The sequence below is a fragment of the Gavialis gangeticus genome, unplaced genomic scaffold, assembly GCF_001723915.1.
Source record: "Gavialis gangeticus isolate Ggan-Ray unplaced genomic scaffold, GavGan_comp1, whole genome shotgun sequence".
NCBI lineage: Eukaryota > Metazoa > Chordata > Crocodylia > Gavialidae > Gavialis > Gavialis gangeticus.
The window spans coordinates 195256035-195273774 of NW_017729032.1; the positions used below are offsets into that span (position 1 = coordinate 195256035).

The window sequence follows — 17740 nt, forward strand, 5'->3', positions numbered from 1 at the left end:
AAGAGAAGAGTCTTGAAGTTCAAACATGATGTGATCATCAAATTAAAATCTCATGAAGGTATTCCAATTAAGATTTCATTAGTAACAGTGATTCTGAAATTTCCAAGCTTTTGTGAATCTGACTTTTGCATATTTTGGGTGCAGACAGAAGTGCAGCTCCCTGCTGATAACTGAGAAAACTTTGCGGGAAGCATTATGAGTTACAATGATCCCCTGGAACAAACAGGAGTTCATTGATGGTTCCAGGGGGGAGGGGAATCTAGCTGCTGGCTTCCAGCCTGTGGCCAGTTTCTCTTAGTAATAGCCCCATCTTCCTGCAAGACTGCAGGAAGAAAGGGAGCAGAGGCAGCTTGTTTTCAGGGTTTTCCAGCCAGCGCTTGTGATGGCCAGAACCTCTTGGAGGCATTTGGTATTTTGCCTAACAGGTAATATTAGCTAATATAAAGCTTGTAAGTTTGTAACCCGCAAATCTAACTTGTCTGTCATAAGTTTAACCAAAATGATAAAACTAACTGTTCGTATTAATTGTGGAACTGACTGGGCCCCAAAGGCGAAGCTGTAGCTGCAAGATTAGCTGACCTAATGGTTTTTGCTCAGGGTTCAGCCTTGATGATAAAAACTGGATCCAACTGCCTGGCACACCCAACTCATTCCAGGAAAGCACGTCCCAAGAAAGCATATTCAGAGAAACCTAAAACGGTTGGGCTTAGGTGGAGTAATGTCAATTTCAAACCTAAAGATTCTGCATTGTAATTTGCTTATTGGATAAACCCGAGTTTGGGTAGTAACCTTTTATGATAATTGTTAACACCTTTGAATCCCATAGGGTAACAGCTATAGGGCAAGATTGTGAGTGGCTGTAAAGCCAACAGATTAGCATAAGTCTAGGTATAAAAAGCACATGCATCAGGTGACCAGCAGGAAGGAGGGAACAGAATAGTCATTGCTGTTCAAAGCCCGGACTCCCAGTGTGAGTGAGGATTGGATCCTGATCAAGGGACCTTCCCCGGTAATCCCTCTGACAGCGTCGATCAGGGACTCCTGACTTCACTGGAATCACTTGGTGCACACCTGGCATCGAGGGACTATCAATAAGTTGTCAACCCATGTCTCTCTATCTGTTGTTTTGAACAGCCCAATGGCTGATACCCTCACAGTGCCCAGTTGGCCTGCGACAGAATTGATTCATCTGTTGTTATTATCTATTGTTATTATCTACTATTAGCTCTTTAACACTGCATTATCTGCTTATTGCATTTATCTTTCTCTTAACTGTTGTGCATGTAAGCGAGAATAAATTTGCCTTTGCTTTATTCCCAACTTTGCCTCCTTGATCTGAAATTGAACCGAACAGCCCAGTGGCTGATACCCTCGCAGTGCCCAGTTAGCCTGCAATAGAATTGATACACTCACAGTGCTCAGCTGGTCTGTGACAAGCGCTAGAGAGTGGAGTGAGTGAATTGGAACCCCCACACCTCAAAGATGCTCCAATGTACCCATTGCACCCTTCAGCAGGAGTTGAAACCACCCCCAGATCCAACAATCTATCCTCTCTTTCTCCCCTCCCATTCTGAAAACAGCGACAGAGTTGCAGGCAAGCAGAAAGAAGTTACAGAAGACTGTCTGTTTTGAAATGTCTTCATCTGACCCTTTATGCAATGAGGGTTCAGATTTTCACTTGATCAGCTATTTGCGAAGTGGTCAGCAGATTTGCACTTGTGTTTGGTCATGGATATAAACCACTTTCTGTGCCCAGCTGGGACAAAAATCGTCACTTCTGTCTGAGCCCTTTGAGTTTTTTAAAATGTCTTGTGGGCAATTTCTGGGGCTTTTTCTTTTAAGGAAACCAAAAGAAAAAAGGAGAAGGAGAAAATGTGTCTTTTGGAACCATAATGATTACTTGATTACTGCTTAAATCAGATGTTTGAAACCCAGATCCTTCAGCTCCACAGCACAAACCCATTTGATCTACTGCAAGGCAACTAACTGAAGTTAGTAATAGCAGAAATAGGAAGCTGTTTACTTTACATGAATCAGATACTAGAAATAGATGGGATAAACATGTTATTAGTGGTGTGTATACTAGACGAAAAATAGGTTGGAAAACAAGACTCTTGGAGGGCAGTGTGTGCCAATGGTTACTGACAGTGCACCAAAGACAAACAATCATTGGGAAAAGTAACATGACTGACTTGCTGAGCTTTAGATCTGTCAAAGAGACTTTAAATTCTATTCCAAGCTCTGCCAAAACTGATTGTAACTGCTCAACTGCCTCCTATGACCTTCAAATATATGAATATCTGCCTAATACTGTAAGGGCTGGGAAGTTCACAAAATGAACACCAATTGTTGAATTTGTGGAGACCAGAATTCATAGTCTTTTCCTAGTTCCCAGGATGGAACAGATTCCTTTTGGTTAAAGAGCTTACTTGTATATTGCTCATAGCTCTCAAAACTGGAGCACTAGCTCTTATGAAATTACTGTAAGGCTCACTAAAGGCAGCAGCTTGCATTACAGAGCTCTGTGAGATTGAAGTGAACTGAGGGTAGGCAGCATATGTAGGGAGCTTTGAGGGCCTGGAGGGTAGGGGAGATGAATAGAATTGTAGGATCAAACTTCTAATAAGCACTGCTGAGCTGGTAGAAAAAGAAACTTAAAACTTGGGCAAATCTTGGTAGATTTTTCACATGGAAAGCAAAAGTCCCCCTCATAAGCCCTGCCAGTGGCTTATTCCACTGCCAAATTTCAAGTTTCTGCTTCAAACCCCAGAGGCAGTAGAGCTTCCCAGGGAAATGACTGTGGGGGAAAAAAGCAACTTTGGCAAAATGACTTATTTTCCTTAACCTGGTCCCAGAAAACATTAAACTGTTAACGTTGAAATTTAAACAGACAGAGAAAAAAACTAGGAGCAGAGAATAAGCTTGGAATATTTTAACCTTGATAGAAGTCTGGTGAAGGTTAGTGACTGAAAAGCTTTAGGCAAACTAAATGATAAATCTTTCTACCTTTTCCAGATTTCCTTAAACTAGCATGTGTTTGCATTACTTGTTTGATGTGAACATTTACGTATGGCAGCTTACTAAATATACACTATATAGGCCAAAACAGCATGATAACAATGATATCTTAGGTCCAAATTATGTGCCAAGAAAAAGGCTTACCTTTCATTGTTAATGTGGCAATGGGCCATCTTGAGGCTGGTCACAACATCGTCCCACCCACCTGTTTAGAACAGTCTGCCTTGCCTCACCTGACACACCTTTGATGTTTCTAAAAAATATGTGTTTATATGCAGGAGGCTGCCCATTTGGTTGCCTTAATGCCAAGAGTGAAATACACAGCTCTGAACCTTCTTTTATACCATGTTCCATGTTTCGCAAATGTCATCTACACTGCTGACAACTCTGACCCCTTGCCGGGACGAACCCTGCCCCTTGCTGGGTCTCTAACATTCTGCCCTTTGCCAGGTCTCAATCACTCCACCCATTCCTAGGCCTCACCCGTTCTGCCCCTTCCTGGGCCTCACTCATTCTGCTCTACTCTGTACAGCCCTTTGGGTCCCCTGGGCCCTACTCTACATGGTCCTTCGGGCTTCATCATTCACACACTCCGGCTGGCCTGTGCACTGTCCTTCCTGCCTATTTGGTTTGACTATTGGTTTGACTATTTGGTTTAAATAGTCAAACCAAAGGCTTTACTTTATGCGGCCTCCAGCTTTTTGCCCCACACTGGGCTGAACTTGGCCTCTAGCCCCTCTCTGGGCCACTGCTTCACCCCTCACTGAGCTTCTGGGCCTTACACCCCTTGGGCCTCAGGCCCCACTCAAAGGGCCTTGGCCCTTGCCTCAAGCTCCCCTCACTGGAACTAGACCCTGCGCTTTTCTGTTGGCGTGTACTCCCCTAGCCTTTCCCCTCCATGGGGTACCCACATGGGAGTGGGAGCTGAAGCTATATGGTGCCCCATCCTCGCCCTTCAGTGGGGAGGCACAGGCATGGCATTTCCTGGAAACTGCCTCACCACACTATCCAACCCCAGCAGGGTACAGTTTCAGGTCTTATCCAGGACCAGGAACCTCCTCCATCCCTATAGTTCCTACCCTGATCTCCAGATGTTCTGGGAGCTGCTCTCCTTAGACTGTGCAATGTTGCTCCACTGGCTCCCTAGCTGTAACTGCCAGCTCAGCTCCTAGGGCCTGGGCTTATACCCTGGCTTGTTTGTAGTCATGTGACCTGCCAGCAGCTCCACAGTCTGATTAAACCTCAGACACAATGGTTCTCTGCCACAGTTAATAATAATATTTGGGGGGGGGGGAGAGGTAAATCAAACTATTAGAGAAACAGACCAAGACAGACAATGCTCATAAGTGGTCACAAAAATACACAAATACAAAAACTGACAAAGGAAAAGAGCAATTTAGCAATGTCATATAAGCAGATTTAAACACAGCTGCTACCCTTTTTCACAGCCAAGCTGCCCTTCCAGTTTTATGGGTAAAAATGTCCTTAACTGAGTCCTTGCATTAAAATTAAGGATGAAACAGGATGAAATAGTAATACATCAATGTATATTTAAATTATACTCTGCCAACAACAGACAAATTGCCCCTTTCCACTATATCATATTACATATGTTTCATAATAAAATACAGGATTTTCTCCGACAAGTGCTATGTATAATGCTTTAATGTGTAATAATTATAGAAACTAAGAAAGAAAAATGGAATCACCCCATCAAACCATTTAAATATGGAAGAAACATATCAAGTTGCTGTCTGCTCACATGAAAACCAGAAAAGAGCTCAGCTTTCCAAGTGCAATTCAGATCCTTCAAGTTTAGTAGATGTTTGACATTAAGGCTAGGGACAGACATTCAAAAAGCCTGAGCCTGAATTGATTCAATCTTTGTAGGTTATTCTAATCTGCAAAGCTTGAACCAATTTGGAGGTGGATAGACATTCCCTTTTCATTCCAGCAATGCAGGCACATGCCTTCAGAGGCTCAGGCTAAAAGCCGAGGCAGGAGGGGCACTAAAACAGCCCTCCCTTCCATTCTACAGTCCTGAGGGGTGCCGGGGGGTTGGGGGGGAGAGAGAGGGAGGCATGGCTAGGTACCAGAAGGACTTTCTGCTTAGGGAAGGGTTTAAACCCACACTATGGCATGCACTGTCTCAGGCTTGACCCAAATCAGTTAAGTCTGATACTACATACAATCAAGTTTATCTTAAACCAGTTTCAGTCATTTTGAAACTGGTTTATGTGCACTGAACTTATGTTCTGTTACAGGTCTAAACCAGTTTATGATCACTTAAACTGGTTTATGTGTAATGTCTGTCCCTAGCCTAGAGATTTAGTTAGCATATCTAAAGTTAAAGCCACAACCAGTTTTCCTAAATACATAGTTAAGAGACATTTAACAGAAGACTATCCTAAATTTAGGAGAGTAACCATCAATCAAACAGACTGAGACCCAACAGGTTAGTTTCTTCAGTGAGGAGGGCAAAGGTAATTGAACACGGAAATGTCCTAATTTTATAATAATTCTTATTTAAGGAAGAGTGTCAAGCACCAGTCATGTCACAAAGGAACAAAAGAACAGACCTTCAGAAGCTGGTCATCTTTCAACAAGACGGAATACAATAAGGTGAACAAGACATACATTATTAACAAACACTGCCTTCGTTACATAGAAGAAAAAAGGGTATTGCAGAGAAGGTAAAATAGCTCTAAAGAGTAGAGGTGTCTGATCTTTCTCAGTGTGGGCCATGCATGTTCTCCCTAATGAGACTTTAAATAGTCAAACCAAAAGATTCAATACACCAAAAAACAACTTCTCAGCTTTATCCTCAACCCCCCCTAAAAAAACAAAACAAACAAACAAAAAACATCCCCCCAAATAACCCAAAACAAATACATCTTCTCCCATATTTAATACTACCATTGATATTATGATTACTATTACTACTAAAAATAATAATTAATTCACAAGATAAACCTTAATCAACTTGATATTTACTCCAGCTAACCAGAAAGAGTATTATTACCAATTAATATAGTTCTTATTGGACCATTTCTAAAGGTATCCAGATCATGAGAAAAAACATGAAAACACTTAGTGAAGTAAGTTTCCAAAATGTCTCCATGTTTTCAATGACATCTGGTAAATGAAGCTTTTTAGGATCATATAAATGCAATTTTGCAAAATTTTTCAGCAAAGATGCACATCTCTGAAAAGCTGGATATTTTAGCGAGTTTAACTGTATTAATTTTAAGGTCATATGCTTATTTGCAGAATTTTATCCACATGGTCTTTTTAGCTAACTCAATAGTTTTCAGGTTTTTATAGGGAGAAATATTTCTTTGTTTAATATTTTACAAAAAAAAGCAGCAATAAATAAAATACATAAAATAGAGGTGAAATGACAAACAGCTTTTTGCAAGTATTTGTACTGTTACTACACAATATATTAACTAACCTAGTGAAAGATTTGTAAATCATGTGGCTTTTTGTGACCATAAAATCTCTTGGAGTTACTGCTGCCTGAGTTCCTGAAGACACTCTCCTCCTGTACTGTCCAGCTAAAAGTTTCCTGCACTGTTAACTAAATGAGTGGATGTTAAGAACTCTAATGGCTTTTGCTAGTCTCAAATACCATTTATGGGAGTGATTCTAAATTTGCTTTACTGAATAGTTGCTATTCTTGGGATTGCAGCCAGAACTGTTTACCTGGGTCCAAACACAGAAAATAATAAAGTACTAATCTCAGAGTCATGAGCAATATATGATACTACACAGAAAAAGAGATAAGAAAAAGCTAAGGCTGCATAATTTAATGATAGAAAATAGAAAACAGAGTGTACCAAATAATGTGGATGGAAACATAGGACCAGGAGCTAATCAACCAAAGGTAGAGACAGAAAATTAATATGATAAAAGCAAAGGGGTATGAAAGGCCACATTCACCTATTCAAAAAAACAGGAAAGGAATTGATCTAAGTTATGCAGTTTTCTCTAACTGGCCTACTTTAGATTGGAACAAACAGTATACCGTTTGTATTTGGGGGTGGCAAGGCATGCAGGCAGCCTGTGTTGGTTAAAACCTGCAGGTGAGGGGAGTGCTCCTGTATGCTTCCTAGTGTGCCCTGCAGGCTCCATGGACTGCCAGAGACTGCAAAGCATAATCAAGGGGCTGTGCCACCCCGATTGGCTACCAGGTGTGGGCAACAATGCCTCCAGCCTCCCACTTCCTCACTGCAGACTCTAACCCATGTCCTGCCCTGAGGCTTCCAGAAGAGCTCTAGAACAAGTGCTCTGCCTCATGAATTACATGTCTCCATGTCCCAACCTTAATCACACCTCACCATGATGACCCATCACCCACACCCAAGCACACAGACCCAGAAGCTACAACGCATACTGCTCGTCACCCTCTGCAGCTCTTGAAGGAGGCTGCAGAACATCATGTACAGCCATGTGGACATGTTGTGGTAGTTGGTCTCCATGGGACATGGCTTCCTGCCCCAAGAGCCAGCAGCCATCCATCCTGCATGGGGCCACGTACCATAACCTGTGCCTTCTAAGCATCCTGGATTAGGCCAATGACTTCCAAGTGGCTGACAAGGATGAAGCCACTCAAGATGGCATGGATGCTGGGGTGCTCTGGCACTACCTCCAGACTGTCAAGCACCAGTTTCGGGCCTATGCCACTAGCATTGACTGGTGAGAGCAGATTGTCCTGGACACTTGGGATGAGAAATAGTGGGTCCAGACCTTCTGCATTCACCAGGCAACCTTCTTTGAAACTGTCATATAGGTGACCCCCACATTGCACGCCAGGATGTCAGCATATGGCCACCTCCCACTCCAGAGAAGTAGGTAGCCATCATCATCATGAAGCTGAGCACTTCCTATATTGCCAACTAGTTCAGCACAGGTAAGCCCATGGCTGGAGAAGCCATCTGGGAAGTCTGCCTGGTCATCCAGTACCTCCTGGACATCTGCCTCATCTACCTCATCAACCCACAGGAGGTGGTTGCTGACTTCTGCCACATGGGCTTCTTCAACATAAAACTGCTGAACTGGTTTAAATCACTGATTTAGATACCGTAAACCAGTGCTGTCCAACTGTTAGAGTGCAGGCCCGTAGCCCACTGCCTAGCCACCATTCCCACCATTGCTCTGGCTGCAACAGCAACTGAAGTCTTAAGGCTGGGACAGCCCAGGGGCAGAGCCTGCTGGGTGCTTGGCCAGAGCAGTCAAGCACAGGCCAAGTGCTAGGGCTTCCCTACAAAGGAGGGGTGGGAAGTTCCACAAAGCTGGCTGGGATGCCAGAGGACAGTGATCTAACTTGAACTGATAGGAAATTGTCATCTTTCATCCAAACAACCAAACCCACCATTGTTGCCAAAACCTGCTTAATAAATTCAATCCCATCTTCTCTTTCTTTGTACTGTCCAAACTACAATTCCTTCCAAATTAGATAATATTAATACCAAAAAACTTACATGCTGAAAAAAAAAGGAAAACTTAAAACCCACAAGGTATTTTTAACCTTATATTAAAATGAAGTAACAGATGTGTTATTCATATTCCTATCGAGTGCCATAAAACTTATTTTCAACTGTTTTCTTCATGCATTTTACACTGCTGTGATCTTTTATCTTTGTCGGAACATGCATCTTTGGGTAGTGACAATTCAGGGTACTGATGCAGAATATAATGCAGGCTAAAATTATCTGCAACATTCACAGTATCCATTTAAATGTTTGCAGACATCTCGACCTCCAATTATTAAGGCTGTACAAACAGCTTCTAAACCTGAGCAGAATTTAAATACATGCCCAAAACAAACAAACAAGCAAATAATCTTCTTTTGTCACTTTACTATCCAAACAGTTCTAGGTAGAGAAGATGGAGCTGAAAACTAATTTTTCAAGTATGCAACAAGATTTTTAACTCATTCATTACATCCAGAAATGTGGATTTTGTGTGAAAGAGGTACTTTTCTGGATGCTTTTAAGGACCCTAGCTCCTTAAAGTCAAAAACTAAATGGCTACTGACCTCATGGAAGCTAGGAATATACTCTCAAACTGACTCATTATTAAGAAGAAATTTTGTTAGGATAAAGTGACATTTCATTGGCACAAGACAGGATTAGGTTTAATGCTAGGAGCATTCAAATATTAAAAAAAAACACAAAAAAGCAAGAAAAAGTTACTAATTTCTTAGTTTACTTCACTTGTTACATTCAAAATCCTTTTTTCTTTTTATCCTCAGGTTGTCCTTCCATCTTTACTTGCTATTGCCTGAAGACTGAAGATATGTTTCCTCAGAGAATGGTTACAGCATAAATAAAAGTGACAGTACCCACTTTTCTATGCTTCTTTACTTAAGATGCCTTACTCATGACACTAAAGAATTATCACAAAGTGAAGAGTGAACTGTTCAATCTCCAAGCTGTTTTTGATTTCCTTGTGGCCAAGACAGCTGTAAGATGGTTTCATTCCTGGAGGTGGGTTTGGAAATGTGAAGACAGACTCTCCACAACCTGGACTAAGATAATCACATCCTTTTCATATAGGACACTAAGCAGGCATCGGATGCTTAAAAGTTTTTGATACTACAAAACTGATGAACTGGTTTAAATCACTGATTTGGATACTTTAATCCAGGGCTGTCCAACTGTCAGAGTGCATGCCCCTAGCCCACTGCCTAGACACCATTCTCACCATTGCTCTGGCTGCAACAGCAACTGAAATCTTAAGGCTTCCTCTGTTTTTTGCTGCCTCCCCCTGCCCAAGGGATGGGGCAGTGCAGAACAGCATGGCTGGAGAAGCTGAGGATGAGTGTGGGGCCACAGGCCTGAGGCAGTAGTGGGAGGTGGGGTGCCCATGTCATGCAGCAACGGGGGAGGGTGGTAGAGAGCCCATAGGAGGAGTGCAGCATTTTGACCTAGAGTGCAGCAGTAGGGGGGAGTCATGGGCACATTCTATCTTATTTCATTTATTGAATTTCTTTTCTTTTGCTCTTATTAGTTCAAGTTTAATCTATGCATGTTTGAACTCTTCTTCATATTTAGGAAACTCCAGCAAAAGAAAGAAACAAACAAACAAAAAGAATAACCCCCCCCAAAGTTTAGTCAATCTTTTTTTTTCTTTCCAATTGTTGATTTATTTCATATTTAACCTTCCCCCCCTGCTTTTCCCCCCTCAAAATGCTTCCATTACAAAACTAGAAACAAGAGTCTAAATACTTTACAGTGCACTGGGACTGTTACTCAGAATCTCAGAAATACTAATGAGATTATGAACCCCAATTAAAAAAAAAATCTCTCATTGCTACTACCCAATGTGAGGATAAAAATCACAATGTCACTAAAAGAAGAAAACATGCTAACAATGAATTTGAAATGTTCTTCTTATACTTTGTAATAACAAGATATTACAATGTCTTATTTCCTTGAGGTCTAACCAGTTTTTGTATTTCAGTAAAATATGAATGTGAGAAAAAGGAAGTAAATAAAATCTATTTTACCACTAAAAGAAGTCTGAATTGTGATACAACCTCTGTTAAAGTACTTGGTCAATGTGCAAAGCCTGAACTTCAGCAAATGAAATAGTCTATAGTACTATAATTTAGTATTGAGTTTAGGACTTTTAAAGAAGTGAAAAATAGTGGGTTTTATTCATTTTTTAAAACATTTTTGACTCCAGTGATAAAATACAATAACTGGCATAAATACCTTGTGCTCTTCTATTTGGCGTTTTAAATCCTCCAGATCAGGACCCAGGGGTTCTGATTCAACTTTCTTTGTTTTTTCTTCAGTTTTTGCTAGCCACTCAGTTAACTGTGTTAGCTGCTGATTCTGCAGGTCCATCAGGATTTTATGTAAACTTGAAAAAAAGTAAAAATGTTATTTAAAATGTGTATATGAAAAAGCAGTGATAAATCATTAGACTCTGACTAATACTATGAATATCAGAGCCAGTCACAAACCGGAATGACAACTGTAAGTGAAACTTCAATAATTAAATATTTACATTTGTAAATAATTACAAATGTATTACATTTAAATATTGAAATTGGGGCAAAAACTGAAAACCTGTTTTTGTGGAACAAAGTTCCAAAATGTTAACGCAAAATTTTTTAAATGTTGATATAGCTTTCATGAGATGCTGCAGTCTAGTATTGGAACAGGCTGCCTAGAGAACCTGTGGAATCTCCATCACTTGGTTGGGATAACTTAGTCAGGGATCCTGCTTTGACCAAGGGGCTGGACTACATGAGCTTTTGAGGTCCCTTCCAGCCCCATGTTCCCATGATCCTTACTTCCTTCTTTACTTTTTGTACTTCTTTGTTCCCATGAGTTTATTGCTTGCTTGTTTGCCTCTCCAGCACTGCCCTGCATCCCACCTTGCCCTCTCTCTCTGCTTCTCTTCTGTTTCCTGTATTCAAATGTTTACCTCATTTTATATATTGCTTTATGCACATCCTTTCACAGCATTTGATGAAGTCATAGCTTCAGCCCATGGAATCTTGTGTTATATGTATTTTTATCTACTTTGGTTAGTCTATAAGATGCAAATCTACCCTGTCTTCTCCATAAACCTTTATTGCCAACAGCAACCATTTGTACATCCTTTTCTAAGTATACAGAGTAACTAGAGATTCCAGTGAGGGTAATTATTATAAAATACTGATTTTTAGATCACAATCAATTTATGTGATAAAAATAAATATACAGGTTTGTACTAGAAATGCACATTATGTTAAAACAACTAAAACTATACATTTAAAGAGCTAGATGATGGTCTAAAAATGACTTTACTGAGGACAACTGATGCTACTGGTTGAGATACATGGCTCATTTGATTTTAAAAACTTAACTAGTGGTAGGAAGAATAGTAACTCAGTCCAAAAACTTGATACTGTTTGTATAATTTTTATATGTCAATAAAATGACACAGATGAAGAACTGGACAGCATTAGCAATCAAGAAGCACTGTGTAGGTGGAGATTCCAAGTCTACCAATCTTAGATTTTATACTTTGCCTTTTTTTTTTGTGTTGGTGGGTGAAAGGTACAAGGAGGTGTCCCCTTGCACAGGAGCTCCTCTTACGAGGAGCTAATACCTGGTTTGAACTGAAGTCTGAAAAAGTTTTAGGCAATGTAAAATAATTCTTTTAAAGAAAAAATAATTTATATTTCCTCAAGTACAACACATACCTCCCCCACCCCAAATTAATTGATAGAAACTGAACCATTTTTTATTTTTCAAATTTCTTTTGGAAAAGAAAGACTCATGCATTAGGTAAAAATCACCCAATTCACTCAAGCAGATTTATGACACATTATAACCTGCCTGACATCTGATTCACCTGGTACCTGACCTGACCTCCCCGCCTTTTCTCCCCTCTTCCCCACTTTTTCTTCCTGATTCCCTGCCATTTCCTTTTTATTTATAGCCTCTTTTTTACCTTATTACCACTGTAGTGTTTTCCCTTTAGCCTTTTTGTCCCGTTTTTCTTTGACCTCTCATCCCTGCTTTACGTTTTGTTTTTCTAATTTCTACCCTTTTAGATTTTCATTGACATTGTGTCACATTTTGAGTTTCTCTCATTCCTGCTTTTCTGATCTCCAGCTATTCCCTTTTTCACAGCCTCTTTTCCACCTTGTATTTTATCACTGTTGTTTCCCTCTGACCTTTGGTTTTTTTCCCTTTCCCCCTGCTCTCTTCCCCCTCCCCTGCTTTATGTTTTGTCTTGCTTATCTCCACCTATTTACATTCTCATTAACATCCTACCATACTTTTAGCTTCTCGTGTTCCTTGGAGTCTTAGACTAGCAGAGACTTCCTATATGTGAAGAAGGGTGATTGTGCCCAGAGCTTGCCAAGAACTTTTTTGCAACTACTCAGTTGGTCTAATAAAAGATATCACATCTACTCAAAGAACATTGGTTGCCTGATTCACTCAGGATACACAGAGAAAGGGAAGTGACTTCAAGGATATAATTCAAAATTGAGCTAATTTACTAGTACTTTTTGTATTCACCCTTTCATTCTGAGTTGGTCATAATAGGCAAAAGTCAGCAAAAGATGACCCAGCTAAATTTACTTTTAATTAAGCAAAGAAATAAAAAAGAGATTATTTAAGCTTCCCTCCCCCACCCTCTTTCTCCTACAGGTACAGTCTGCTCCAAAATAAGGATATGACAATTCTCTTTGGATATCCATATCAGATTCCCAATCAGATCACTAAAATAACTAAAAAAATACCCTCAGAGAATTCTTTCCAAATTTTATGCTGAGCTAAGGTCTATGGGTGCTGGATAAATAAATACACAAGGCAGTCAGTAAAGCTTCTTTACTTTTATTTCTTGTCTCTTAATGCCTCAAGTTAAAAATTAAGATAATATGAATGCCTTCAAATCTTCTGTCTCTTGCAATTAAAAATGTATTAAATCTAAAGGATAAACTCTTCATTCCACAGGTGTTAACAACCCTTTCTTCTTCATCATTGTCTTTATGTTTCACCAGCCAAACTATTCTTTGTTCAGCAATTCTGCTGTTAGATACTCCTGTTAATGAAGCTCCTGTTTCACAGCCCTGCAGACTGTTTTTAACTTATTCCAATTAAGTTATATTTGTTTTTGCTTTAGTCTTCAACTGAATAATACAGCCCTATGCCCCTAGCATATTAGTAAAGCTTCTAGTTTATTTGTAACTGGAGAAAAAATGTGTTGTTTTACATGTGACGATGCACCTCAGCATCTGCATCCCCCTTTTCAAAATTTTAGATCTGCCCATACATCTGATCAACAATCCAGACTGCTGCATTACCAAGTCAGCAGATAAAGCAGCACAGCAGGTTGACACAGTTCTAAACACAGCTCAGAGTTATCCCCATGTTTCATGTCATCAGACAGGAAATCTCATGAAACTCTGCCACTAGTTCGTATAAGCTAAATTGAAGTAAATAGGTGGCTTTATTGCTGCAATTCCCCCCCCCCCACCACCACCACACACACACTTTACATTAATAATATTAAGAATATTTTAATTAAAAGGAGATGAGACTCAGAAAAAAACACCAGCAGAACTCCCTAATTTTTACATGATTATGCTTTCCTCCATCTTTCTTTTTTTCCCATTTGTTTCTCTGATTTTCTTTTCTCTGATGGCTGAAAGGATGAGAAGCCAATATGGACTATAAGCCAGTAAGACATATTAGAAATACAGAATAATGAAGTCTGGGTACACGTGTTCATTTCTAGTAGTGGAAAGCTTCCACTGCTAGAAATGATTCTGAGAGAGGGAGCAGTATAGATGCTCAGTCTGCAGCTCCCCTTCTCCCTTGCTCCTTGAACCTTTTCTAGACCAAGGTGATCCCAGTCTGGAGAAGGCATAGGCAGCTACAGTTCTCATGTTCCCAGGGGGACTGGAACAGCAGGTGAAAAGCCCCTGACCACTTCTCACACTGGGGACTCTTGTGTGAGAAGCAGGCAGGGGACTTGCACTGCTGCTTCCTCCACTCTTCTCCTGGTGTCAGAGAACCAAGGGAATGGAAGAGTGTGGCAAAGCTCCTACCCACTCCACACCTGTGGGACAACTATTACCCCAGGGAGAGGCCCTGCTAAGCCTGTCCCCACTAGCTTTCCCTTGCCACCCGAGCTGCTCAGCTGATTGGCAGAGATGGTCATTTAAGGCACTTACACACATGCGGGGAGCCTGCTCTGATGCGCTGGAAGTCCATTCAATTAATTGAGTCTGCTGAAGCACTCTGGCAGCCCTGCACATCCCACATATCAGCAGCACAGCGTGTTTCCATGCTGAGAAAATGGTGGCAGTGGGCTTTAAGCTAACATACATTTGATGTGCTTTAAGTTCAAAGCGCTCTGTCATCATTTTCTCAGCACAGAGGTGTGCTGCACTGCCAATACATGTGATGTGCAGGCACTTTTAATTGATGTGGCTCACTAATTAAAAGTGCCCGATGCCGTATTGGAAATGCATGAAAAAATGCCCTTAAAAACCAGTGTGGCCAGGAGCTGGGCTTGGGGAAGCTTTCCCCAGCCCAATTCCCTACTGGTTGTCTTCCTTGCTAGACCAGCTTCTCACCGGCCACCTGAGTGTCAGGGGAAAGGGAAAGCTGGCCAGGTCAGAAACTGCGCTGGGTAAAGCACCCCTGAGCCTACCTCCTAGCTATGCCAACTTTTAAATCACTGTCCCCACCACTCAGCTGGAGCCTGGGAACTGAGCAGAGGGAACACTGGGGCAAACCAGGAACTTTGGTGCAAGAAATAGGTAAGGGGCTACACTGCTTTCTGCTGCTCAGCTCCTTGTGCCTGGCAGCTAAACAAAGGGAGCAATGCGGCAAAGTATCTGTCTATATCTCACACTGTGACCTCCAGTGTGAGAATCGGATAAGGAGCGTCAGGCAGTTTCTCTGCCCCTCCTCTCTTGGTCCATGGGATGCATCAGATCACCTGCCTCCTGCACCTTCTCCACACTAATGACCTTGGACTCAGAAAGGCATGGGTGCCTTTCCCCGGCGGTATTCTACCTGGTCTCCCAGGATAAACTCTCCTTGGAGCAATTTACCCTGTTTGTTGTTCCAGGGTTATTTTTCTACTGGAGCAGCCACTTTTGCTCTGGTAGAAAAAATGTTGAATATCAGCCCATTTGTGATCTCTCCTGAGAGAAAGACGATTTGCTTGATAGAAAGTAAAACAGCTGTATATAACCTAAGACATCTTTTCCTTGAAAACAAATAGGATCTTTATATTCACACACACTCACACACTCCTACTTTCAGTTATTCTTTTGATGATTGTGCCTTAAACTAAAAAATAAAAAAAGATATTCTGCTTTTCCAAAAAAAAATCAAGTGATTATATTTGAACATGCCTAATTACACAAAATGTTTCTTGGTAACAGATAATCTATTTAGCACCTAAAAGCATAAATACAGTTCTGAGCGAAACAAAGATATCTCAATATACAAAAGTACTACAGGGCCACAGTGGGAAAATAGTGTATTGATCTAATTATTGTGCAATAACTTTTTTTTTTAAACCTTGATACACTCTGCCACAGCTACACATAAAAATAAAACTGTGTTAGTATTGCGGTCTTCATGAATAATTCTGTGTTAAGCAAAATGAGTTTCAAATTTCTCTGTGAACCTGCAAGATTTACAGTTTCTCGAGAGAGATCAAATTCTATTACAAAATATTAATCACTCTTCATTTCGGGATGTTTTGCTGTGATTATTAAAACGGTCATATTGATGATGATAGCACTACTTTTTATTATAGGATCATTACTATCCTACAACATTATGTTCAATGCTGAGAACAGTTCATTCACTTAGTCTGAAGTTCATTCATTTGGTACCTTTTCTGAAGTACAGCAATTATTAAAATACTGATGTTTACAACACACAGAAATTAAATTAGTGGAATACCAGAGTAAAGGCAAATGACATAATGCTGAAAGTCTGTACATACACTACATGTCTCTCTCTATCCATCCAAACACATGCATATACATACATACGTGTGTGTGTGTGTGTGTGTGTGTGTGAGGTAGACTGAATCATGGATTGATGCAGGATATTGAAAAGGGAGGGATGTACATGGTGTGGTGCATCCTTCACAACACATCTTTTTGTCTGGGTAGAAAGAAACTAGTCACTTTACTAATATGCTAGAAGTTATAAGACTATATCATTCAGTTGAAAATAAATCAAAGGGATTTAATTTAAAAGGAATCAAAGGGGGCTCAACTCCACTACTTCACCCCCCTGGATCCACTCCTGGATGGAATCTGAATCCTCCTTGTGATACATTCAGCTGCTTTGCCTCCAATTTCTGACATTTCTTTGTGGGTACATCGACCAGCTTGCAAATTCCTGCCAATGTATGTAAACTGATGCTTTTTATTTGCTTTGATCTTCTACAGTAATTTGAGTTGGGAGTGGTTGGAGTTCTCATTAAGTTTGTTTTTCTTATAACTTTTTATTAACCCCATCTATTTGACACTGCCAAAGTCACTACAGAAGGATTAAATATGTCACAAAACCTGAATTTGCATATATTTTAAAAGTGTATGTCCTCAAATGTGTCATTTAAAACTTTAACTAAAAAATATAAATAAAAATACAAAAACAAAAAAATTTGGAATTTTTTTATAAAATTCTCATTTATTTTCATAAAGACTGAAAAAAATAAAAAACTCAATGTCAACATATTTAATTGAATTCATTTCCCCCTTTCTCTCTCTTATTGTATCTGCAACAGAATGAAGACTGAAATTTTAAAAAGGCATTAAATATTTCATCTGACAATCTAACAACAGATGATGCAGAGAAGGTTGACTTTTTAATGCCTTTCTACTTCAGTCTTTATGAATAATGTTTCATAGTTTCATAGTTAGTAGGGTCGCAAGAGACGTGAGCAGATCATCAAGTCCAACCCCCTCCCATGGCAGGAAAGAGTACTGGGGTCAAAAGACCCCAGCAAGGTGTACATCTAGCCTCCTCTTAAAGTCCCCCAGGGTAGGAGCCAGCACCACTTCTCTTGGAATTTGGTTCTGGATCCTAGCCGCCCTGACCGTGAAATAGCGCCTCCTGATGTCTAGCTAAATCTACCCTCTGCCAGCTTGTAACCATTATTCCTAGTCACTTCTGGTAGTGCTCGGGGGGAACAGGGACTCCCTCAATGCCTGCTGGTCCCCTCTGAC

The 17740-nt window shown here is 40.4% G+C and overlaps 1 protein-coding gene across 1 annotated transcript in view; it reads right to left on the reverse strand.

Moving 5' to 3' along the window:
- The window catches only part of DMD (dystrophin), a 2221918-nt gene that overhangs the window by 1718017 nt on the left and 486161 nt on the right, over positions 1 to 17740 (reverse strand). Inside the window, exon 10 of the mRNA XM_019523954.1 lies at positions 10740 to 10890. Within this exon, the coding sequence (XP_019379499.1) occupies positions 10740 to 10890 (151 nt within the window). The remainder of the gene's footprint in view (positions 1 to 10739; positions 10891 to 17740) is intronic.